This window comes from Paramisgurnus dabryanus, chromosome 2, assembly GCF_030506205.2.
Source record: "Paramisgurnus dabryanus chromosome 2, PD_genome_1.1, whole genome shotgun sequence".
Lineage (NCBI taxonomy): Eukaryota > Metazoa > Chordata > Actinopteri > Cypriniformes > Cobitidae > Paramisgurnus > Paramisgurnus dabryanus.
The window spans coordinates 40941325-40966795 of NC_133338.1; the positions used below are offsets into that span (position 1 = coordinate 40941325).

A 25471-nucleotide genomic window follows, 5' to 3' on the forward strand; every position below is an offset into this window, starting at 1 on the left:
CCGTAAATGCCGTAAAATGTTAGGTTTGGGGGTAGGATTAGTATAAAAACAGGCAGCACTCATCCGGCGAGATTTCAAGAGATTTGAGCCGTAGCTGTATTCCTTCTAACCACAAACGCTCTCCAGATGCATGTGGTCACATGACCAGGCAGGAGCAATTCGACTAGAGCGGTGTTTACTGGCAGGTCACGTGACTGCTTGCTGCCAGCGAGGATTGAACCTAAGGGGCTGCTACAGCTCTGTAGTGCTGTTTTGCGCTTCGCTGTGTCATATGCAGCTATTATTCGGCCCAGGGATTCGGTACGGTTTCAGCTTTTCGTTTCGTTTCACATGTTTTCAGCGACGAAGGAATGAAGAGTCTTCTCAATTAACGGTAATCATTGTTTTGTCACCTGAACTCTTTGTTTTATTTTCTGCATGTATTCACTGTCATGTCATAATAGACTGTCGTGGTTCACGGTTATTCTTACTTCTAATGATATTACAGTTAAACTGTAACCGATTTTATGTAAGATCCGATGTATAAAAGGAATTAAAATGAACGGATTCTCATGTGTGACAGTTATCTTTTTAGAGTGTTGCAGCTGGATTCACCGATTGCATGTTGTGTATCCTTAGTTCAGCTGTTTTATTTTGAGCCTTGCGTGGGTACTTGTGAAAACGCATTTGCAATGCGCAGATTTGTCGCGTGTTTAACGCAGCTTATTTTGGCGTATTAAATACATGAAGCTATTTTGACGCATGGTGTTCAGAAGTGATACATACGTAAAATTACACTAAAATGATTATTGGTGAAAAGACATGAGAAAAAAGAGACCCGTATAACGTTAATCGCTAAAGATTGTGACTTGATATTCCTCAACATTTCTCTCTCGATCACACAGGACAGTAACAAGACCACCTAAAAAAATGATACATCTCTGATTCATTCTTTTGTCATTGCACTTCTTGATCTCTCTCTCTCTTGTCTGCCCCACCGCACACACACACATTAAGAAATTCGTATGGTTTTGCCATTTCCAAACACAGATGTTTAGTTGATGGAAGTTGGCCAATGGCAGATCTCTGTGTATATCATGTGCAAGTGTTTGGGTGGGCTTGTTTCACAGTTATTTTAGCCTCAGCACAAGATGGTAGGTGACAATGAAATAGTGTGCATTTCTGCATTCAGCCACTTCACTTATGTTTGAATAGTGTTTTAATTTTTACTTACAGCATGATTTTAATAATGATGTGGGGGGAGCATTTTCAACACTGTCACTCTTAACTGAGGTGACTATAGATTTTTATCTTGTGGTTTTTGTAGATATAGACACCAGTGTAAAGAACAAATCACTCCCATATCAGAAATTAGCATTACAGCAATTACTGGCACGTAAAGGATAGGCTATAAATCTAATAATAAGAAGAAAAAAATAATAATTTTCAGTTCAATGAACTGTAGTAAATAAAGAGCATGGTAGCATAATATTAATATCAAGTTTATTTACTGACCCTCAGGCCATCTGATATATCTACATCAGTAGAACAATAAAGAAGATATTTTGCCTTTGTGTCATATAATGCAAGTCAATGCAGATTGGATATATTGTTTTGTGACTGTGAAAGCAAAAACAAATGAACAAATGATACCTGGACCCTGTTGGCAAACCAGTCTCTGCGCCCATTATATAGCGGAGTGTAAAGCACACTACCTGCTTGGCAGAGGTTCTGCATTAAGGCTAATAATGTTGTAAAAAAAAGAATAATCAAATCTCAAATTAAAAAATCAAATGTCAACCAACCGAACGAATATTCAAATAATCAAATATTCTGGTCCAAACCTACATTACAGACATTCTGTACTGAAAACTTGCATTGTTGTTGTCAGTACATATACTGTAAAGCTAAATATTTCCCTTCAGTTTTATTTAGAGGTGCAGCAGAGAGACAAAGGAAATGACATTAGCACCACAGCTCAATATATTGGTGCATGTGTGCTAACTGCTAGGCTATGACTCTGACCTCTCTCAGGTCTTTTAATTCACTAGGGTAATTACTATGTGTGCTGTGCATTGATCTCACACAGGATGTTAATGCTGCATCTACAATACATTGCAATGAATGCACAGAGATAGTTGGCCACTGAGCTCTATTGTAGCTTCTATTGTATTAGCAGCCTTACCACTTTGAAAAGACTACAGAAGAAAGTTCAACATGAAATTAATACATGTGCTTACTGAATGAGATGCAGGTTTTTGCAAAACTGAGTGGAAAAGTGGTGCAACTGTTTGGTGAATGGACCCTCAAACTGTTACCAGATGTTATTTGCATGCTCCAGGTTAGAGATTCTTATCATTAGTATTCTTCAGACTTTTTCATCAAAAGTATATTCTGCTCTCAAACCATTAATGGCAAATGATTCATATATTTTTCATTTTAGATTTTTCTTAAATTCAAAAATGCTCAATGGCTACTTACCAGTTGCTTAGATGTTTGGATACCACTTGCCATTGTCATACCCATGTGTTCAAATAAAACAGCATCATGGTATAATATACATATGAATTGACCAGTTTGTCTTATAAAGGATTGGTCTCATAATGTCACTTCCACTATTTGCTCTGTGTTTGTGTGTGCGTTAGACTCTCAGGCAGACAAGGCTTCCTCAGTGTGTTGAAGTGTTTAACATCTGTGAACTTGTACGAGGCAGTGACGGCCCACCCAGTTAGTGATGCAAGGGATGCCAGTTGTCCTGACTTGGCAATCGGCAAGTGTTCTGCCCTTACATGACTGTTCGCTCCCCTTTTCTAAATGTTTAGCTTTCACGTTTTAGCTTCACGTCATATGTCAACAAGGCAGACCTAGTGTTTATGATTATTTAACCCAGTTAAAGTAGTACTTAAACAAAAAGCGTCATCATGTCCAGCCTCGGCTCTTTGTTTTGTCTGTATCCTAACATAAAGAGAACCACACTAGAGCCTGGCCAAAAAGGTCTGATGCCACAGTTAAAAAAAATTTACACCAAGATGATGCAAACTACAGTTTAAAGAGTGACATCTCTATGTAACCCAGACATGAGAGTTGTAACATTTTGAATTAAAGGTATTGTGTCGACTTATAATAATAATAATAATGTGCAGAATAAAGTTTTTTTTAAGTTACTGACAGCAGCTGAGGACAGGCAAAATGCAAATAAAAAATCAGAAAAAAATAAGGATGGTATAAACGATTTTACAAAAACTGTCGACTTATGATATATTTAATGCTAATATGTCATTAAATCTGATAAAAAAATAAATAAAGGCAAAACTGCAGTTATGCTTGAAGTTTTACAATAGGCTTTATGCCCAGCGGCACTACTTCCTGAACTTCAGCCAGCTCCTTGTTTCCTGTCTGCCATTATTGGACAAACTTATTAATCCAGGTGTGCCTGACCTCAGTAGTCACAAACAAACTGATTAATCCAGGTGTGCCTGACCTCAGTAGTCACAACACCAATAATCAGACACACCTGGATTAATCAGTTTGTCCAATAATGGCAGACAGAAAAAAAGGAGCTGGCTGAAGTTCAGGAAGTAGTGCAGCTGGGCATAAAGCCTATTGCATGCCAAATGTACATCCAAGTATGACTTAATGCTCTGGGGGATGTAGTACAACCTCGATCAATGCACCATTGGATACTGTACTCTTTAAAAATGCCTGCTTCATATTATGCATGATTGCCAACAAACACACCCCTCATTCAATAATTCAGTGCCTTAGCCCACACTTGTGATATAGTGACTGAAGTTAAAGGGCATTTCATTTGTTGTTTTGAATATTCCTCATAAGACACAAGGTAGCTTTTGTGCAAATCTTTTTACTTCTCTCTGTGAACCTTTTCTCAGCCCAATGGGAAGATTTACTGGGTCAGGCTTGGTGTTCCATATCCAGATGGTAAGACATTTGGCAGACAGGCCTGTCATTTCATAGACTAGTGAGAGTTGAGTATAGAGAGCCAGCCATTAGACCGTAGCTCTCAAGAGAAATGGCTATTTATGGCAACTTGTGTAAGATGTATGCCAGCAGGTCAACATTTTCCCTGTGTATTTGACTCATAAAGAGTAGAAGATCAGCAGTCAGACCTAAAATGGAAAGGCCAGATGAATTAACAAGACTCTTTGCACTTACAGCTCAGACACAAGCAAGTAAAGTTAAGACCACACCCAGTCATCATTCAAAAAATAATTTCTTGCCATACTTGTTATTCAGGAATAACTGAAACTTATAGCATTTAATTCAAATGATTTTAGAGTTTGCTAAATATATAAAGTCTAATCACAATGAATGTAAACCTTTTTATGTTACAGCAGATTGATTTAGGTAGCACTGTATTTAATACATTCTTTAACATTTCAAATACTGTAAATAGTATTGACCTATTGTACAGTACTGTACTGCAAAACAGAGCTAACAGATTGCAAAATCTAATTATTTTCTAAAAAACAAAAAACATTGCGCATTGACTGCGTTTCCATTAAACATGACATAGAATGATTGAACTGGGTATTTATCCTTATTCTGTGATGTGACATGTAGACAAAATTTTTTTTGTTTGGGTCTGTAATGCATTAGAAGCTTCCTAAAAACCTCTCTCAGATAGCTCTATTAGGTTGGGGGATTTTAAACAAGTGGTTTTGCACCTATTTGGCTCCCCCTATTGGCTTCACTTGCAATCTCATTACTGATTGGCTGACTTTGCTGCCACTCAAAAAATGTAGCCAATTATTTTAAAGTGGAGGGGCAGTGAGATGCCTGTGATGTCATAAGCATCAGTTTTTCAGATTGGGCCGTTTTCTGGCTGACATTTCTAAAAGAGGAATTTCTATGAGACTGAGATGTTTGGCATGTCTAGCACTTTTTGTATGTTCGTGAATGTGGGTAGACTACCATTATTCAACAAAGACAAGGTAAAAATGGTTTTTCATTCTCTGTCCCCTTTAACCATGTTATGCGACTAAAACTTAATTTTGTTGTCTTGAGATGAGTCATTTCAAAAACCATGGCGATTTGTGCGTTCAAATTCATATGGCGCCGCGCAGACCGATGGCCGGATAACATCAAAATACAGCGAGAGTGACTCAAAAGCATACAGAGCAGTCAACTCTCCATCTGCTCTCTCAATATTTTAATGTCATGCCCTAGTCGGTTCTTGTGATGCTCACCTCTTCTGGCTTGTCCTCCAACCAAACATACTGTGCCATATTTAAAGAATCAGGGTTTTATGCATGTCAGGCGACCTGTAAATGAGGTTTTTATTGCAGTTTTGCGATTGCTTTTTTAATTTGCCTGGAAAACCACCTCAGTAGACTTTTTTGCGATCTATATGGGAGTTTAGGCAAAATCTGCTGTGTTTCCATTGGCCACATTTTCAATTCGCCATTTTAATTTGTGTAATCAGATGGCTAATGGAAACGGAGCTATAGTCAGTACTGTTGTTACACCCTTTCCAAGTCGGGAATGATACATGCAATTGAATTTATCCATCCCTCTTAATATTAGAACAACCATAAATAAATAAGTAATAAAGCCAGCCGAATGTAAATTCCTTCTGGGGAATAATTCTGATGGTGTAGACTCTTAACTCATTGGTCTGTATGAAATGCTTGCTCATCATTATTGTCTTCAGTCAGCCACCCCTTCATTCCCCCGAAAGGGGGATGGTACCCATACACAGAGCAACAGCAAACCACAGATTTTCTTTTTCATTTCGTTTTCCCTGACTCACAGGAGTCCGTGCTCGAAAAGGAGATAATTTCCACATGTGACCACAATGCATTCTTTGCGACATAGAGCTTTTAAAATGTTTAAAAGAGCTTTCAAAATATTGATTCCTTACTGTCGTCTGTCCTGTATTGAATGGGATATTTGTTCCTCCTGGGACATCTGCCATGGTCTTGTTTGCACTTTAGATTCTCTGTAGAGTAAAATATTTATTGTTCAGGTGTCATGTTCCTCACAGGACATGCAGATGTTTTGAAGGATTTAGCACGTATTTTGATGAAAGATTCAACTAAAAATGCTGTCTCCTGATTTATAGACAATGCTTAAGACTAGTCCTAGACTAAAAAACATGCATGTCTCGAACTTGCAAAGACAGATCTTAAAATATGCCAGTGCTATTGCTTTGTCTCAGGATACACACCAGTGATGTCTTTATCTAAGGCATGTTTATGAAAAAAGCTTAAGTATCTTTATTTAACTAAGGCCTAGTCCTGGCTTTAGCTAAGCCTTGTCTGTGAAACCAGGCCTGTATTGTACTACTTTAGTCTAAACAGTTTGCACAGCACATATCAATACAGATGTTTCGTGAACCTGTCAAGAACCTCTTAGTCCCTGTGTGCGATTATTCAGATGTTAGTCTTTAACTGTAAGCATAATTTAAAAAGTAAATATAATTTATGACTTGTTCGCTTATGAACCATTACCATGACAAATGAAATATTAAGTAAAAATGTAAAATGATATGACTTCTTTTATGCATACAGACATGGGCTATATTTAGAGGCAATAATGCAAGTGATGTGAGAGGGAAATATGATCAAAATGTTTACATTTTTACTGGAAAGACCTATTTGACTACAGAATTTCCATCTGAATTAATCTTAAGGAAAAATGAATATGAATATACAGTACACTATAAAAAAAAACAATAATGGTAATAAAGCTTGACAATAGCACCACTTATTGTACTAACATCATAGTACAATAGGGTTCTACACAGGTGTTACACAGGTTCTACTTAGGTGATGTTTAGCACTTATAATGGTTCCCCTATGATTATGAGCCAGTCAACCACTTTTAGTGCTATTTAGCACAATTTTGAGTGTATATTCATTTAATATACAATGTAATATGGGGACCATTGAGGAGATCATATAATGACTTTTGGCAAATAGATATTGTTCTGTGCTCCTGCACTTTCGGAATGACAATGACAACATTCAGGGTTATAAATCAAAGGTTTTATAAAGGATTGTACTGTAATCCCTTTTGCTGTATGTTATAAATCAGATGTTTTATCCAAGATTGTACTCTAATCCATTTGCTGTATGCTGCAAAGGATGCATTTGGCAATACTCTTTTCTTTCTAAGAGAAATTATTTCTTGTCACCTCTTTTATCCCAAAGGAAATTATGGATTAAGGTGTCTGTCAGACTGATCCAGGATTGTTTTGTCATCTCGGTTTCAGGACCAAACCAATAGATCCAGATTTCTGAACTGTCTAAAGAGCTCTTGTGTACTGTATGTGTGTGTTAAAAATATTTTGTCCAGATTTTGTCCAGATCAAAGCAAGTGAACTAGCAGACTTTCTTGGTGTGAATACACCCATCATTTAAAGGGGACAGAGAATGAAAAACCATTTTTACCTTGTCTTTGTTGAATAATGGTTGTCTACCTGCATTCACAAACATACAAAAAGTGCTAAACATGCTAAACATCTCAGTCTCATAGAAATTCCTCTTTTAGAAATGTCAGCCAGAAAACGGCCCAATCTGAAAAACTGATGCTTATAACATCACAGGCATCTAACTGCCGCTCTACTTTAAAATAATTGGCTACATTTTTTGAGTGGCAGCAAAGTCAGCCAATCAGTAATGAGAGTGCAAGTTAAGCCAGTAGGGGGAGCCAAATAGGTGCGAAACCACTTGTTTAAAATCCCCCACCCTAATAGAGCTATCTGAGAGAGGTTTTTAGGAAGCTTCTAAGGCATTACAGACCCAAACAAAAACATTTTTGTCTACATGTCACATCACAGAACAAGGATAAATACCCCGTTCAATCATTCTATGTCAACTTTAAATCATGTCTAAGCTGTAATTATGCTAAGTGTTATATGTACACTTAAATTAAAAATACATATACTGTAGTGATGCTAAATAAACATTTGTTCAGGTCTGTAACAGGCATATGTCTGTGTTCTTGAAATTTCAAAGTGAATGTTTTGAATTATGTATGCGTAAATGTCTATGAGTTACAACAAGATGTTTTAATTAGAGAGTTGCACAAAACCTGAAAAAACTTTCTGAGGCTTAGATGAGAACAAGGATAGTGATAGTGTTGTAACCATAGATATGTATATAAAGGCTAGATGGCTCAAGGCGGAGTCAGCTGTGTCGTCACTTGGCGGCCATCTTAGGTCAGTGCTGCTCCCTGCTGCTGTGGACGGAAGGTGAGTGACATACGCCAACTAAAATGCTCGTAACTTGCTGAATTCTTGACGGATTTACAAACGGTTTGGTTTTTTACAAACGTTATTAACGTGGCTATAATTATGGATGCTTTAACATGTTTCATGAATTTTTTATTTATTTTTAGTATACGTATTCAGTGTCATAGGTACATCTTTGACGTTTATAACAAACCAATCCGTTTGAAAATCGGTAAAAAATTAAGCAAGTTATGGTCATTTAATGGTTCAACTCAATTGGCCATCAGCGCGGACGAGCCATCTAGCCTTTATATACATATCTATGGTTGTAACCTTTATGTTTGTTCTGTAGTGTTTTGAGTTTCTTGTTTTTGATTGGACCTTTAAAAGACACATGACTATTGATTAACAGACAGACAGACAAATAGGTACTTTATTGATCCCCAGAGGGAAATTGAGGTGCATTGGCAGCTATACAAAATCACAGTACTCATGCTTAAAATCACTGTAGACCAATAATACAATAGATATTAATGCAAATAGTGCATGTTATGTACAACCAATTGGGAATGATGTACAAATATACAATACACATAAAATAGACTATTTAATAAACACACACAATGCACTTCTTATACAATATAATAGTATACAGATTTTATGCTTGGCCTTTATTTTTGGCAGGAAATAATCTGCAACACATGATATATGGATCTGCTATTTCTGGACAATTTCTATATTTTACAACAGATTCTGCAGACACAGAGCTTTCTTTCAGATACTGTAGCTGAAGCCTGGCGGGAACCTTGCTTTGATTATCTTGTTCCCAGGGGGATAATGTTTCAGAGACACTTGAGGCCTTCATAAAACCAAATGGATATTTAAATCATTAATAAGCAAGCTCATGTTGCTCTGTTTCAAGATACCTGATTTTGGGAAAGCTGATGAGATGAATATGTTGCATTCAAATGTGCAAAAACTCAGACGGGATCATAAGACCTCCCTTGGTTTAACAGTCTGTTTTTGTTTTGCTGTCAGTCTACTTCACTTTTCCTTCAGATTATTCCTGACATGATTTCTTCTTATATTATTATCTTCCTGTTATTAATACTCTGTGTGCTGTATTTGTAGATATTGACATGAAGAAGGACATAGAGGTGCTGATAGCAGAGGAACGTGCTGAGATCATCTCTAAGTATAATAAGGTAAATTATCTAACCCTATGTACCCTAACAATGTGCAGATATCCACTAAAAAAAGACTTACAGTATTTATTTACTATAGCAAATATTCAGAATATTACTCAGGTTTGTTGCTTAATGAATTTAAGTGATGAGAAATCATACCAGAAATTCGTATGATGGAATTGTTATTATCCGCTTCTTAAGTCATGAAGTAAGGAATATTGTTACGAGGTCCAAGCCTCCACTAATTTTAATAGAGGATATTATTTAAACAGTTTATGAGCACTTTTTATTCATATTACACATTTAAGCTTAAATTTTATACGGAATCACAGACAGCAAAATATTAATAATTCATAAAAAAATCCATGTCCATGAGTTCATATTTGTCATTTCAAATTTTGTTATGGAGATAAAAAGTAGTATCTGGTGTTTTTGGTAGTTTAACAATATGATTTGAGTGCATATTAGCATGAATTTTTTTGTTATTTCCCTGTGGCTTTTTAGATCACAATCGAATGGCAAAGATTTAATGTGCTAGTGCAGTATCCAGAGTATATTTATATCTTAGTGGAGCATACAGAGCTTTGGTGATAAATCTGACTCATCATGACTTCCCCAATACCTCTTACACACTAATTGGAAATTGGAGGAATACCCCTAATGCCCCCACCATGGTGGTCGAGAGTGGACACCAGAGCAGCAGCCATCCCTCAGGGAATCAATCCATACCAACTGGAAAAGCTTTTAAACATCAGCTGTTGTGAACTTAGACAGGGTGAACATTTAGTAAATCACATTTTGCCACAATTGTTTTACATTATGTTCACTTGTAGAGTTATTCTGCAATAGTTCAGTAAAAGAAATGCTATTCAAATGACAGGCTAATTGAGACATATTTACACTGTCAGAAAAAAAGGTAAAAAACATGTACTTTTTTTGTCGCTGGGGTGGTACCCCAAGGTACCGTTTTGTACCTTTACAGGTATGTAAACATAATACAATGTTGTACCTTTTGAGGTACATTACTGTTCCTTAAGGATCTACTGTATAGTACAAAAAGGTACCTTTTAGGGAACCACCCCAGCGACAGAAAAAGGAACAACTTTGTACCTTTTTTCTGACAGTGTAAGATGTATTTTTACTGTGTTGGTCTCTATTCAGGTAGTTCTACAAACACAGAATCAGAGTCCCACAATGAGTCTCTCTTTTATTTGTCTAGGTCTTAGCTTTACATGTTTGTTTTACATAAACAGACAAGGCATATTGACTTGTGTCTGGAGTCTTTTTATCAACAAAATAGTTTATGAATTAATCAATTGCTAAAATAATCCTCAATACAGTTTTTGGTTAAAGTTTTTTGTGGATTTAACAGATGCCTGCTACTTGGCTAATGTAGAAAAAATGTAGGGCATGATATTGGTAAAAGACCTCAAGCGAGGGCACATTTTCAGGGCACCTGTAATGCTAATACAATGTCAGAGAACTGAATACATGGTGGTTAAGCAGTTTTATTTGGGTTCTTTGCAACTTCAAAACAGACATCTTTACCTTCAAAACAGACATTGAGAACCCTGACATTTGTACGAAATCTGCCGAACCTGGTAATTTTGTGTGATAACAAGCATTTTCTTTTGAAGCACTGTATTATACACTCTAAGAGTCAAAATTATGGACCTGATCAGTCAAGATAAAAGTATAGTCTCTTCAGAACTGCTTATTGAAATAAAATTAGTTGAATTGTTGAACCTTTACTAAACTGTACATTGTTTCTGTTTACAGTAGATAAAGCACATTTGTTTTGTCACAATACTTATTTTAAAGCAGTTTTACAGAAAATTCATGAATAAGGTGACTCGTTGAAATGTTTGCTTGTGTGTTTTAGGGTCGAGAGGCAGATGTTCAAATCGATCCTTGGGAAGATGCAGATTATAGCATATATCGAGTAACAGATCGCTTTGGATTTCTTCAGTAAGTCTCTATTTTATTACAAACCTTGTACAACTTATCAGTATGGCTATCTAGACACTGTTCACACATGCCTTTGTTCATTTAAAAGTTTTAATACTTAATAAAATAATTATAAATGATTGTTAAATTGTTATTTCGAATAAATTTTAAAAAGCATGTCCAAAACTATCTAGAATGAAAGATACAACCTACATTGAGTTCATGTATAGCACAGAAAGGTTTAACATGGTTTGTGTCTTGTGAAATATTATCTTAATGAATATATACAGTGTTTACCTAACATGTTTTGAAGCATGTTAGGTCAACACTTAACATAAAATCTTTGTTATGCAATCTAAATGAGAGGCGTGACAGTTTGCAAATTTTGTTTTTCCCACAGTGAAGAGGAACTGCCCACACCAAGTGCACTTGAAGAGAAGGTAATGTGAAGTACTGTACTTTACACAAGGCTGTGTTGCATTTGCAGTATTGCATTAGTGTTTATTTGTATATGAACACTGTTTTGTAATGCTGAGAAATACACACATAAACATTATAAATGAAAAATCACTCACTGAATCACACAAGTAAGGAGCTGTTGCTTAAGTGTTTTGTAAGGGAAATATTCTGACCTTCAATATGCAGTTTGTACACAAGCCTGTATGGCAGAAACAGCTGGGCTGTCTAGAGGTGTTTTCCCATGTGACACAGTCACAGCATGAAGGTGGCTGATCCATTTTCCCAGCTGACATTTTTGCACAGTTGTGTTGTGGCACATAAAGGTTAAAGACTATAGGGGGAAAGAAGAAAAACTGTCTTTATAACAGATGTAAATAGCAGGATACTCGTCCTCCATCTAATCCCAAAGTACAACTTTCTCAAATGAGGAATGAAGCATTACTTCCATATGCCAAACCACAGAAGGGCAATTTGTGTCCGGTAGCGGATATTTATATTTGCCTTGAGTTCTCTGTTTATAAGACTCTTGAGAATTTAGGCATGTGTAATATTCAGCAAATAATACTGATGATGTCATTCTTCTGTTCATATTTTATTTATTTAAAAAAAATGCCTTTCGTTCCTAATTGCAAGTCGTTCCTCATTGTTTGTCTGTGTGCAGCAAAAGCAGGTGGAGATTGAGAGGGTACAGAAATGGCTGAAGATGTTGAAAAACTGGAACAAGTACAGAAACAGTGAACGGGTAAGGTTTTAGTTCGCTCATATACTGACTGCAGGCACACATACTGTAGCAAATCTTATTTGCGTTAACATTTATCTTAAAATGACATTAATTAAGAGTAAATTTTGGGTTGAATATTTTTGTTAATGTAACAATAGATCTGTAGCCCTGATGTTTGATACTTCCAAGGGTTTATGCAAGTTGTGCACAAATATCCTCTTTTCACGTGTTAGGCAGAGAGGTTGTCCACTTTATTAACAAGGACATGGTTTCTGTATCTGATTTTGATTATAATGCTCCAAGGATAAAAACACTGATGTTGAAAACATACACACCCACAAACATTCACAGTTTCTGTTTCTTTGTGCAGATGTTTAAAAGGGTGTATAAAGGCATTCCACTACAGCTGAGAGGGCAGGCCTGGGCCCTTCTCCTGGATGTTGAGAAAGTGAAGAACGACAATGTAGGAAAATATGAGGTAAAAGAATTAAACACAAATGCACACACATACGAGCTCGACAGTTTTAACCACAGCATATGGGTACGGCGTCGTCATGACTACAGTTGTGACTTGTTACTGGCCCGAGACCGGTTGTTTGGTGAGAGTGGGATTACTGGTGTTTTGGTAAAGCTATTTCGAAGGGATTAGAGTGTGATCTTAAAACAGGCAGATGGCTGATACAAATCATAGCAAGAGATTGAAGAATAAAACCTGACAGGCAAAACAAACCACCAGAGTTATTGAGGAAACAAAACTACCAGGAAGTTTTGTTGTCCTCCACTGTCAAATTTGACCAGTGTGACCCTTGCTGTGTTTGCTTTGAACCTGGGTGTCTACTAATGGGTCAAAAAAAGATTCGTTCTAACCCCCTAAATGTGTTAGGATATCAATAAAAACACAATATGCAAAATTTTTAATTGTTCCTACAATATTTAGAGGTTGCTCAAAGCCTTTGAATATTTCCGAAATCACATATTTTTGCAAAAACTGTACCCTAACCCTAAAAATGCACAACACTCATAAAACTTGCTTCTTGGAGGGTAACTTTGTTTCAGTTATTTCGGTATCTTCTGATCCGAGTAACCATATAGCAGACTTGCTTCGTGTTGCTTCAGCCATTGTCTCAGTGTATCTATTGTGCTTCATTAACATTGAAGCTTTCTTGCTTTGAAAGACATATCACAACTAAAACAGGAGTTTTAATTGCAAAGAGCATGGTCAAATAAGTCCATTGCTGCCATAAGTATATATTATTAAACAATTATACATGCAAGCACAAAGTATCACATAATACGCGAATGTGTTAAAGGAACAGTATGTAGGATTGTGGCTAAAACTGGTACTGCAATCACACAACTGGTGGCCAATACACAAAATGACAACATAAACATCAGTTGAGGGCTGCAACTCCACTTTTTAAATGACAATATCCTGGCCAGACCACTGTTGTCAGTGATATAAGTATTTGAAATAATAATGATTTCTTAATGTCTAGTGACATATCATGGCCATTTTATGATTAATTGATATAAATTTCTTACATACTGTTCCTTTAAACTTCAAAGGTCTTGAGCAACCTCTAAATATTAATTAATATTGAAAAACATTTTTTTTTTAATTCAAACATATTGGTGGGGTGAGAGCATGAACTTTTAAAAGTTGAAAAATAAGGATCACCCTAGTGTCTACTTTGGAGGACCCAGAGTACCGCTTTAAAATAAAGTCAGAAATCAATTTAATGATTTAAACATAAAAATTTAAATAAATAAATCTCTTTTTAAATAGTTTATTTAATTAATGTTTTTAAGTGACGTTTAATTTAACAATAAAAAAAGCATATTTGCTACACAATGCTGCACATTTGCTACACAATGTTTAATTCATGTTTTAAAATGTAGATAAAACAATAAAAAGTAAATTTATAAATTATTTGAAATGCACATTTCACAAATGCTTTTCTCTTTATTAATTGCCAATTACTTTTCATTGCCGTTTTGCCTAATGCTTTTCTTTATCCATTTGTCATTTGGGTTAAAAAATGTCATTAGAAAGTACACACATGGAAGCAACAAATCAACTTTAAAGTCAGTTTAAAAAAAAAAAATGAGTTAATGTTATTGTTAATAACATACATGCTGAATAGCAACCACCTTTGAAGGTTGTCATGCTGTCTTATTATATTTGTTTTAGCTTAATTTGTGCCTCTCTTATTATGTTGGTCAGTTGAATGTTAATTAGATCCAATCCATGTTCAGTAAAAATAATTTGATGCAGAAATAAACTAGCTAATAGACCAACTGTATAGTATTGTATACAAGTGTTTAATATCGGTATCGGCCAGAAGTTGTCTGTTTAAATCAGTATCGGCCCAAACAATCCTATCGGTGCATCCCTAGTTCAATTCATATTTATTTGTATAGCTCTCTTCACAATGCATTTTGTTTCAAATCTGCTTTACAGAAAATGCATGTTTCTGTCAGGAAAAATACAAATAATATTGTTTTTCAGTTAGCAAAATTTATGAATATATTTATCATATTTGGCCATTTTTCTATGATGTTCCAGAGCTCAGGCCATTTGTAATCATCATAGGGTCATCTCTTAAAAGATTAAGACAAAATTTCATAACCTATTATGGTTATACAGTAGAAATAATAAATGTAGTAATTATGGTATGTGGTGAAAACTTTGATTATCGTGGTACATTTTTATAAGAGCATTTACTGTAAGTGATGTTTGACTTAAAGTAAAGTTATGTAACAGTGTGTCTCTGTAGTAATTTTGATTGAAATTTTTTTATGGATGCGGTTTGTTTGATTGACAGAAAATGAAGACGCAAGCCCAGTTGTACTCCACAGAAATCAAACAGATTGACCTGGACATCAACAGGACCTTTCGAAACCACATTATGTTTATGGATAGATTCGGTGTAAAGTAAGTAACACAAACATACATGTTAATGCTGTATGATAGGATATCTTCAGGCTATGAGTGCTTTATTTGCATGCTAAAATAAAATCAGTGCCTACTGTATTACTGTAAAACATTGCTTATATCTCTTCAGATCTCTGTTCTCCCTTGTGTGCAATATGAAATGCTTATATTGCTGCTTGTTGATTTAACACCAGCACATTGTAATATTCAGGCTTCTTAACAGCTCCACTTGGTTTCATTTCCTGTGGGAGAGAAATGATGAACTTTTACTTATGAATTGATTTGTTTTTATGAAGTTGTATTATTAAAGCTCTTAAAGTTTCGCATCACAGTAATGATTCATAAATCATCTGTCCGAGTTGAATAATGTCTGTCTAAACCTCAGCTTTTAACCAGCCGCCCACTTCCACTGTCCACATTTACTTTATATGCATTTTATTGTCTTTCAATTAAAGGATGTTCATGTAGAGCATGTTGTTTATTGTGCACTTACTGGGTAACTTTATAATAAAGACCTGACAATATGAAATAGAGACATGTATATGGGTATCAATACAATACTGTAACATGGACAATTGACTCATTCCCCAACAGCTTTTTTTTTTAAGTTGCCCGCCAGCATTTTTTTTAATTTTCACAAAAGTTTCACAAATGCCTTCCAGGAAAAAATTTCTTCTATAAATATATAAACATACAAATATATCAAATGATAAAACAGACCTGCTGCTTTTAAAGAAAAATACAAACAAAAAAGAAAAAAGTTTCATCCTATCTTTATTTGTTTTCTTTTTATAACTTCTGAAATATGTGTCGATTTCTTCAAAAATACAAAATTTTGAGCAAAAAGCTGAAATAAATGCATTTTTGTAAAGATCTTTTTTTAAGAGATTAGATTCAGAATGAAGATCAAAACATGCACAGATATTACAATGTTGTAGAATTAGTTGATGATTCAGTTTTTTATAAATTAGGTAAGAGCGCCACTTAGTGGATAAAAGCAGAATTAAAGATTACCGTAAAAACTCGTCAGGAAAGTGTCATTGGCAGGAAAATGTTTTTTTTACTTAACTGACTAGATAACTTGTCAATAGTGGGGAAAGAGTTAATCCATATTTTAAACAAAAGTATTTCATTATGATCTGCTCATTGGTTCCTCTTGTAATGTAATACGGGCACTGATTTAATTTTGTATTTATATTTTAAATTCTCCCAGCAGGCCAAAATGGCTATGATGTCATTGAGGATTTAATAGATTGCAGGCCTTACAGAGTCAAGTGGAAAGTGTTGCTCATCTGAAGGGTGTCTTTACTACTCAGACATGAAGGGAGGGGTTCAACTGTAATTTGAAGAAATTAATCTTCAAATCATTGTGGGATCATTGTGGAAAAATATGATGTTTTCTTCTTCATTGCGGTGTGGCGTTAAGTATGGAATGCAAGAGTGGCGTTTTCTGGTAGTTAAACTTGTGATCTGAGTCTGATGTTTTGTTCTCTTCTCATTTGCTTCTGTTTTTTTTTTTTTTTTTGCTTTACAGGCAGCAATCTTTATTCCATGTGCTTTCTGCATACTCTGTTTACAACACGGTAAGAATCAAGTTATATCCACGCTCCAGTCCACCAAAAGTTGGTTACATAATCGCTGACTAAGTGTGTTTTTGTCCACAGGAAGTGAGTTACTGCCAGGGCATGAGTCAGATTGCTGCCATTCTATTAATGTTCATGAACGAAGAAGATGCATTCTGGGCTCTGTCGCAGCTGTTAACCAATCAGAAACATGCTATGCATGGTGAGCCTTATTTTGTTAATTTTGTAATTGTTGTATTTTAAGTGTTGCTATCACTTCCATGATATTTAACATTTCAGTATAGGATACATAATCTTTGTCCAAAGTCCAATAGTAGATGCCTTGCATCACAGGTGAAACGTTGATGAAGGTGCTTAATAGTCCATTTTCAAGACACTGATCTTTTTAACTTTTAAGCATATTCTTATTAAAGACTTTTAAGTGAAAAACAAGTGCAATGGTCATCCAGCATCTTTGTAAATAAGATACATAGGGCCAGATTGTGGCTTGAATAGCTTGCGCCAGTGCAAACCATCATTTTGGCGTTAAAAAACTACTGTTGGGATTTATTTATGGGTCAAAAATAGCCCAGTCATTTTTAGAATGTATGGCCGAAATTGTTTAAGAATATCACAAAAGTGTTGATTTATCCCTTGCTGATATAGTACTTTCACATTTCTAATACATCAAAGGATTCTACATTCCTGGATTTCCCAAACTTCAGCGGTTCCAGAACCACCATGACCAGATTCTCTCCAAACTTTTACCCAAACTCAAGAAGCATTTGGTAAGATTGTTAAGCAGATGCAAGACTGCAAAATCTAACTTATAGTTACCTATACTTAGAAACCTGGGGCCAGTTGCACCAGCTGTACGTACACTGTAAAAAAAATCCGTAGAAATTTCAATGTTATTGCAGCTGGGTTGCCGTTAATTTACCGTAGATTTACATTTATGTTATTTACTGGCAAGAGTTTGTTTAAAGTTAAATAAATGTTAAATATTAACAAGTCTTTATCTTCACAGAATAAAACTATACAATAACAGCCTCATGCAAAGCATTCTGGGTATCAGAAATCATCATCAACCTTTTTCTGTTTTTTGCTTCAGATTTTGTTTCCCAGAATGTTTTGCTTGATGCTGTTTTTTTAGTTTTACTCTGTAAAGACAAAGACTTGTAAATGTTTAATGTTCATTTAACTTTGAACAAACTCTTGCCAGTAAATAACATAAATGTAAATCTACGGTAAATTACCGGCAACCCAGCTGCGATTTCTACGGAATTTTTTTACAGTGTAGGTTACAACTTAGTTGCACCGTAAAAGGACACTTAGTTACTTACAGCTTATGCACTACTAAATATTTTTGCGTTGCACCATTAAACTTTAGTTACCAAGCAAACAAAAACTGACGACTAACTATAAACTTAATATAGTCCGACTATGAGTGACACACTTCTCTACCCTAAATAACCTTGAATTTCAAATAAATTTCATTTGCCTTTTTGCCAAAATAATGTAAGCAAAGTCAACAGGTGTTCAAGGTGTTTGCTTATATTTCTTTTACTTGTTTTAAATGTATATGCATCGTCTATTCTTGGGCTATGGTTAGATGACTATTAGACGTTCGATGGCAGCCCATATTTAGCCTTGTTTTAGCCAAAATTGCTTGCTGGGTATAACACTATGTAGAAATTAAATATTTACAAAAGTACCCGATCAGGAGTAACGGTTGCAATAACATGTCAGACTTAGTGAACTAAATCATAAGCTTTTGTAGTACTTAACATACTTCAATCCTTTATACATACTGTATATGACATATCTTAAAAGAGAGAACATCATGTGAATAAATTGCCTTGTTAGCAGCCCTTCAACGCAAACCCATCCTAAACAGCGCATGATCACGTCTAGTTGTGGTCCAAGTTGTGCATGTCAAATAAAATCATAACTCATAAACAAATGTTGTCCAGTATTTATTTATTGATACTTATTTATTTAAAATACCTTTTTAAAATTAAAATAAAGCTTCAGTATTATATTATTGAATTATATTATATTATATCTATATGAAAAAGTAGAATAACATTAAATGTAAACATATTTTAACAGTTACTGTGTAAAGCAAAGATTTATGGCATTTCAACACAATTTCTGCTAATGATTGGATAATGCCATTGGATAATAATAATAATAATAATAAATTTTATTTTTAGGCGCCTTACATGACACTCAAGGACACCTTACAACACAGTAAAACAGGCATTAGTAAAGATATACACAATGTCAATGCCAAAAAACCCTAAAAAACAATATTAAAACCTAAAAAATCACATAAAAGCCACCCGGAAAAGATGGGTCTTAAGGCGAGATTTAAAAACAAGGAGACTACCACTGTTTTGCACATCCTGTGGCAGCAAGTTCCAAAGGTAAGGAGCTGTGTGACTAAAAGCCCGGGACCCCATAGAAGTAGTGCGAGTTCTAGGGAGAGCGAGTGTAAGTGACGATGATGATCTTAGAGTCCGTGAAGGTGTATAAATATGAAGAAGGTCAGATAAGTATGTCGGAGCAAGGTTATTAAGTGCTTTATACGTAAAAAGAAGAATTTTAAACTGAATACGATATTTTACCGGGAGCCAGTGCAAGTCTTGTAGTATAGGTGTGATATGTCCAGCTAGGGGAGTTCTGCTAATGATTCGAGCAGCTGAATTCTGAACTAATTGTAATTTGTTAAGTACTTTTGAAGGCAAACCATACAAGAGACTATTACAAAAATCAATACGAGATGTAACTAAGGCATGGACAAAAATCACTGTGCTTTTAACTGAAAGAGCTGGACGTAGACGATTAATATTACGTAAATGAAAATAAGCAGAGCGAACGACACTATTTATGTGTGCTTCAAATGAAAGAGTACCATAAAAAATAACCCCCAGACTTTTAACTTGTTTAGATACAGTGACTGGTAAGTTATCAATATTCACAGATGAACAGGTAGATTTCATCAGATTATTTTTTGAACCAACTAAAAGAATTTCCGTTTTATTGGAGTTAAGTTTAAGAAAATTTAAAGTAAACCAATCTTTAATTTCTGCCAAACAATCTGATAGAATAGTTGGAGGGAAATTAGCAGAAGGTTTAGAAGACACATAGAGTTGAGTATCGTCAGCATACAGATGAAACTGAATACCAAATTTCCTAAAAATATTACCAAGGGGTAAAAGATAAATGATAAATAAAAGAGGACCTAATACTGAGCCCTGCGGGACACCGGAATTAACATATGAGGGTTTTGATTGAAACTGTTTCAACTGTACAAATTGAGTACGACCAGAAAAGTATGATTGAAACCAAGTTAGAGCGGTTCCAGCAATTCCAACAGATTCCAGTCTATGTAACATAATGTTGTGAGAGATAGTATCAAATGCTGCACTTAAATAAAGGACAAAGGTCATATTATGAGACTATGCATTATTTTACGGGGAGCTTACAACCTATTAGCTACGTTTTGCCTTAAGAAGAGGTGGTGCAACAGAATAAGTTACAAATTAGCTAGTAGTTGCAAAGCCTAGTGTGGACATTACGTTCCAGTTTAAGCAAGAACTTACGGATGACTGGTGCAACCCTACCCTGATGTATATCAGTTTCTCTAATGTTTCTTTCTGTCTTGTCTCTGCTCATCTGTCTCCCCTTCACTTTTGTGATTTCTGTTGAATGTTGAATTCATTTAGGATAAGGAGCAGATGTCTAGTGGAATTTACAGCACTAAATGGTTTCTCCAGTGTTTCATTGACAGAGTAAGTATTTACGCATTGCATAATTTAATAATTTACACTTTGAATTATGCTGTAAACACTCTTACCAATGTCACAAATGCATTATGTAATCAGCGATTACAAGGTAGCTAGGAATGCATGCCAAATCACATGCAAAGCTTAGGCCTCAAAAGCAAATGGATTTAAATGGAGGAGGTTCATGAAGAGATGTGCGGTGGGCTCCTGTGGCTTTTTGAATGTATCTAGTGAGTTGGCTGTTAGGATATTAACTGTGATTGTGTTTCACCACTGAGGTGCAAAGATATAAACCCTTCTAGATTTACAAAAATGGATTCAGGCAAAGCCTGACAGCCAGTTCATAGATCTACTCATTAAAAGGTTTTGTGTTAAAGGGACACTCCACTTTTTTTCGAATATGCTCATTTTTCAGCTCCCCTAGAGTTAAACATTTGATTCTTACCGTTTTGATTCTTACCGGGTCTGGCACTAGCACTTTTAGCATAGCTTAGCATAATCCATTGAATTTGATTAGACCATTAGCTTCGCGCCAAAGAATTTCGATATTTTTACTATTTAAAACTTGACTCTTCTATAGTTACATCATGTACTAAGACTGACGGAGACCCAGAGATCAGCTGAATGGATTCCAAAACGGTAAGAATCAAATGTTTAATTAACTCTAGGGGAACTGGAAAATTAGCATATTTTCAAAAAAAGTGTTTATAGACCGTTTCAGCAGTAACAACATAAACAAGCGGCTGTCGCGGTCCGCACGTAACTTCCGGTAAACTCCGTTAAGAATAAATAACAACAAAGTTCTTTAAACGTAGTTTATTTATATAACAAGCAAAAAAACAACACATAGATTACCTAGGAAACCAAAACATTTGTTATTTTCGACGAGGCATTCGTTCAAGAGATCAGTTTAGTAACTAGTCAGACCATTAAAAAAACGAAACCGGAAGTAAGGTTCGGATCCAGACGTGTATCACGTGCGTCCGATGAAACCGTCTATACAGCTATACAGAAGTTGTGCACTGTAAAACATTTCTTGTTGCACTTAAATCTTTAAGTTGAATCAACTTGAATTTACAATTAATTTAAATGTTCTTGACTAGTGAGGAGTTGCTGTAAATTATAAAAATAAAGTTGAATGAGCTTATTCAAATAAGCTATTTCAAATAATTTTTTATAATTTATAGCAACTTCTCACTTGTCTGGAAAGTTGAAATTAATTGTAAATTTAAGTTGATTCAACTTAATTTAAATAAAATGTATGTGCAACTAGGAATTTTTCCAGTGTGTGGAGAGATGTTAAGACAGAGGTTGAAAGTAACTACAGTAAAGAATTACTGCGGTATTAAGACTATCTATTATCTGGTATAGACACAGAAATGTACACTGCAAATAAAAAAAAAAAATCAGTGTCAGTTTGAGTTCAATAGTATGTGGTTCCTGTAGTTCAACTGTCCGATCATTGTGTTATTATTCACAGCAAAGGTTGTGGGTCCAATTAAGGGAGCACACATGCTGATAAAATGTACAGCTTGAACGCACTGTACTGCAAGTCCCTTTGGATAAAGCATCTGCCAAATGCATAAATATAAGTGCTTGGCAATGAATGAAGCAGACTAATCCAAAACTATTTATAAGCAAGGACATGCACCCAAGGAAAACAGTTTATATAGAGCAAGCCTATCATAATCCTGATTAATGGAGTTCAAACAGTTGTTTTTGGTTGGTGTTTGGCTGAATGCATTGTGTTTCAAAGCTTTTGGCCATAAAAACAGTTGAAGGGGATTCATACACTAACACTGATGAGGTCCAGCTTTTCGACTAACTGTACGTTTTCTTCAAAGGACTTCATTAAGTGCAGTGCATGTCTGTAATATATTTGACTGTTGCATTTGAAAATGCCTAATAAGCAGCCACAACACCGCCTTCTAAATCGTGGGAATGTAGATGGAGGTTGGTGCTTGACTATAAGATATGAATTTAGGAGAAATGTACATGCCCCTCTTATTCTTTGCCAAGGCCTTTTGATTGAGTTAACAAGAGTTTTTGGTGTTTTTTTTCTGCACATTAATGCAATCCTGTAGCTTTTTGCTGTAAAGAAAACCATTTGCATTGTAACCGGGCTGGATACAATTCTGCAGTGCTTTGCTTGAGCAGGATCAGGATGCTTATTTAGAGAGATTAGCTTTAGGCTGACAAGAGCCCCAGTTTAAAGCTGGATTTCTGGTCTCATGTATAATGATATCTTACAAATTTATTTAGATTTATGCATTTAACAGATGCTTTTTTCCAAACAGACTTGCAGTATTTTGTGTATATACATTTGATCTGCTTATACAGGCTCTGCGTCCCAACCTTAGGCAGCTGACTTGTTGCCTCGCTGCCTCATTAGATAATGACTTCAGAGGCATGCAGGCAGCTCTGGGAAACACATTCGGACAGCCCTTATACGCAGAGCGACTTTGTGATAACTAATCCTCCTATAAAAAACTGTTATACTAATTTCTCTCTAGAAATGCAATCAAAAAATAACTTTATTTACACTAAATTTGTGATCCAGCCGCTTTCTTGGTCGCCATTTTATTTTTTTGAACTTGATCAGGCTCGACCAATCACATTCCCCACATACACTCACACGCATAGAGTTTTGGGACATGTTGATAAAGATAAAGGAAGTAAAGCAAACATTGAATTCGGACAGGCATTGCCTTCCTGCCTTGGAATGCTGCCTCCGAATGCAGTATTTTAGAAATTTCGAATGCAGCTACAATATGTTGCCTGGGAATTGAACGTGTTGCTTTGCCATTGCTAGCACCATGTTCCACTGGTTCAGCTATAGGAACTTTGTGTTAATTATGTAGTGAGGACTTTTTTAGGATGTCTGTAAAATGTCTTTTGCAGACGCCATTTACTTTGACCTTACGTCTATGGGACGTCTTCATCCTTGAGGGTGAGAAAGTTCTGACAGCCATGGCTTACACCATCCTTCAACTTCACAAAAGTGAGTTACTCTTTTATTATTTGGTGCTATAATACTAAATTAACAATCATTCAAAACAAAGATATGCAGAAAATACACCTCAGTCCATAAGCACGGATTACTTCAAATGCTAATGAATGTTTCTGGACATTGAATCTATTTTGACTTAGGTTCAGGTCTCCCTGCTTAACATAAAGATCCCTAATAGGATTTACTTTCATAATCCTATTTTTAATATGTCTCCACATACATTAAAGGGATAGTTCACCCAAAACATTTTTGTATAAATTTTGTTGTTCTGATGAACACAAAGGAAGATATTTTAAGAAATGTTTGTAACCAAACTGTTTGTGGACCCCATTCACTTCCATATTAGGAAATAAGAATACTATGGAAGTAAATGGGGTCCACAAACGGTTTACAAACATTTCTCAAAATATCTTCCTTTGTGCTGATCAGAACAAAGAAATTTACACAGGTTTGTTACAACATGGGGGTGAGTAAATGATGACAGAATTTTCATTTTCAGGTGAACTATCCCTTTAAACATTCACAAATAGTCACAGCATTGGAAGTAATTGACTCATTCTTTAGTGTTAAAATAACTGTATTAATATATTTCCAGAAAGTTTACTTAAGATGTCTCTGGAAGACCTGAGAGAGTTCCTGCAGGAGAAGATAGGAGAGTCCATCTACCTCAATGATGACTTTGTCATAGATCATCTTAAGGTTTCCATGTCTGAACTTCGCAAAATGAAGTTAGACCTCCCACCACCAGGTTCACAGATTGTCTATATTTGATATTTTTCTATATGAAGCTGTATTTTTAGTCATCTGAACAATTTTGTCATTGTTTACTTTTGTCATTCATTACTACTTACTAAACAATTGTCGTTGTCAGCTGTACAATGTATTTTGTTTTTTATGTATTTTCATTTCATTTATTTATCCATAGTTTAAAGGGGACATAACATGAACATCTGACTTTGTTATAATTGGGTCCCCAGTGCTTCTGTCAACCTAGACAGTGCACAATTCAGAATTTCAGAATTGGCCTGCATTCAATTCATGAATTGGAATTTGAATTGAATTGACTCCGCCCTACAGGAAGTTGAATTGGAATTTGAATGGGAATTCAAAGAAATTCCACAGTCACTCAACAGAAAGAATCTCACATACATTCAGTGTTAGGAAAGTTAATTTGGAAAATAGTTTGGCAACCATTTTAAATACTTGGTTAAAGTAAAGCATTCTGGGAAATTAAGTCATGTTCCATGGTGTTCCACAAAATTACAATTACAAAAAAATCAAACAAAATTTTTTGTTATGTGACTAGAGTTTTTAACATGAATTGCTGGAGGAAAACATTTCCTGTTAATGTAATCTGTACAAGTATTTCAAACTAATATAATTTATAGAATCTGTAATGCAATCATATCTGACATATACTGAATGCTTCATTTTTAACACTTCACTTACTGTATAATATGTATATGAATTTCTTTGAATTTCTATTGAATTGCAATTCTGCTTCCTTTAATTCAAATTCGAATTGTAATTCTAGATCCTGTTTTTGACATCAATTCAAATTCAATTCAAATTCAAGAATTGAATTGGAATTCAGGAGTTATTCTCAGTTCAATTCTGAATTGTGCACCTAGAAGCCTGACCTAGAAGATTAGAAAAAGAACAACCCAGGAACTTAGTTTGGTAAAC

The 25471-nt window shown here is 35.2% G+C and overlaps 1 protein-coding gene and 1 long non-coding RNA gene across 2 annotated transcripts in view; one reads left to right on the plus strand and one right to left on the minus strand.

Annotated features, from left to right (window-relative positions):
* Window positions 1–2570, minus strand: part of LOC141281301 (uncharacterized) — an 8113-nt gene extending 5543 nt beyond the window's left edge. Inside the window, exon 1 of the long non-coding RNA XR_012335516.1 lies at window positions 2461–2570. This is a non-coding gene — a long non-coding RNA (uncharacterized lncRNA). The remainder of the gene's footprint in view (window positions 1–2460) is intronic.
* The window catches only part of LOC135778713 (USP6 N-terminal-like protein), a 27952-nt gene continuing 2643 nt past the window's right edge, over window positions 163–25471 (plus strand). Inside the window, exons 1-13 of the mRNA XM_065289228.2 lie at window positions 163–373; window positions 9305–9378; window positions 11243–11328; window positions 11708–11747; window positions 12428–12508; window positions 12858–12965; window positions 15313–15422; window positions 16957–17005; window positions 17087–17207; window positions 17678–17772; window positions 20716–20781; window positions 23677–23776; window positions 24381–24533. Of these exons, the coding sequence (XP_065145300.1) occupies window positions 9313–9378; window positions 11243–11328; window positions 11708–11747; window positions 12428–12508; window positions 12858–12965; window positions 15313–15422; window positions 16957–17005; window positions 17087–17207; window positions 17678–17772; window positions 20716–20781; window positions 23677–23776; window positions 24381–24533 (1075 nt within the window). The 5' untranslated portion in view covers window positions 163–373; window positions 9305–9312. The remainder of the gene's footprint in view (window positions 374–9304; window positions 9379–11242; window positions 11329–11707; window positions 11748–12427; window positions 12509–12857; window positions 12966–15312; window positions 15423–16956; window positions 17006–17086; window positions 17208–17677; window positions 17773–20715; window positions 20782–23676; window positions 23777–24380; window positions 24534–25471) is intronic.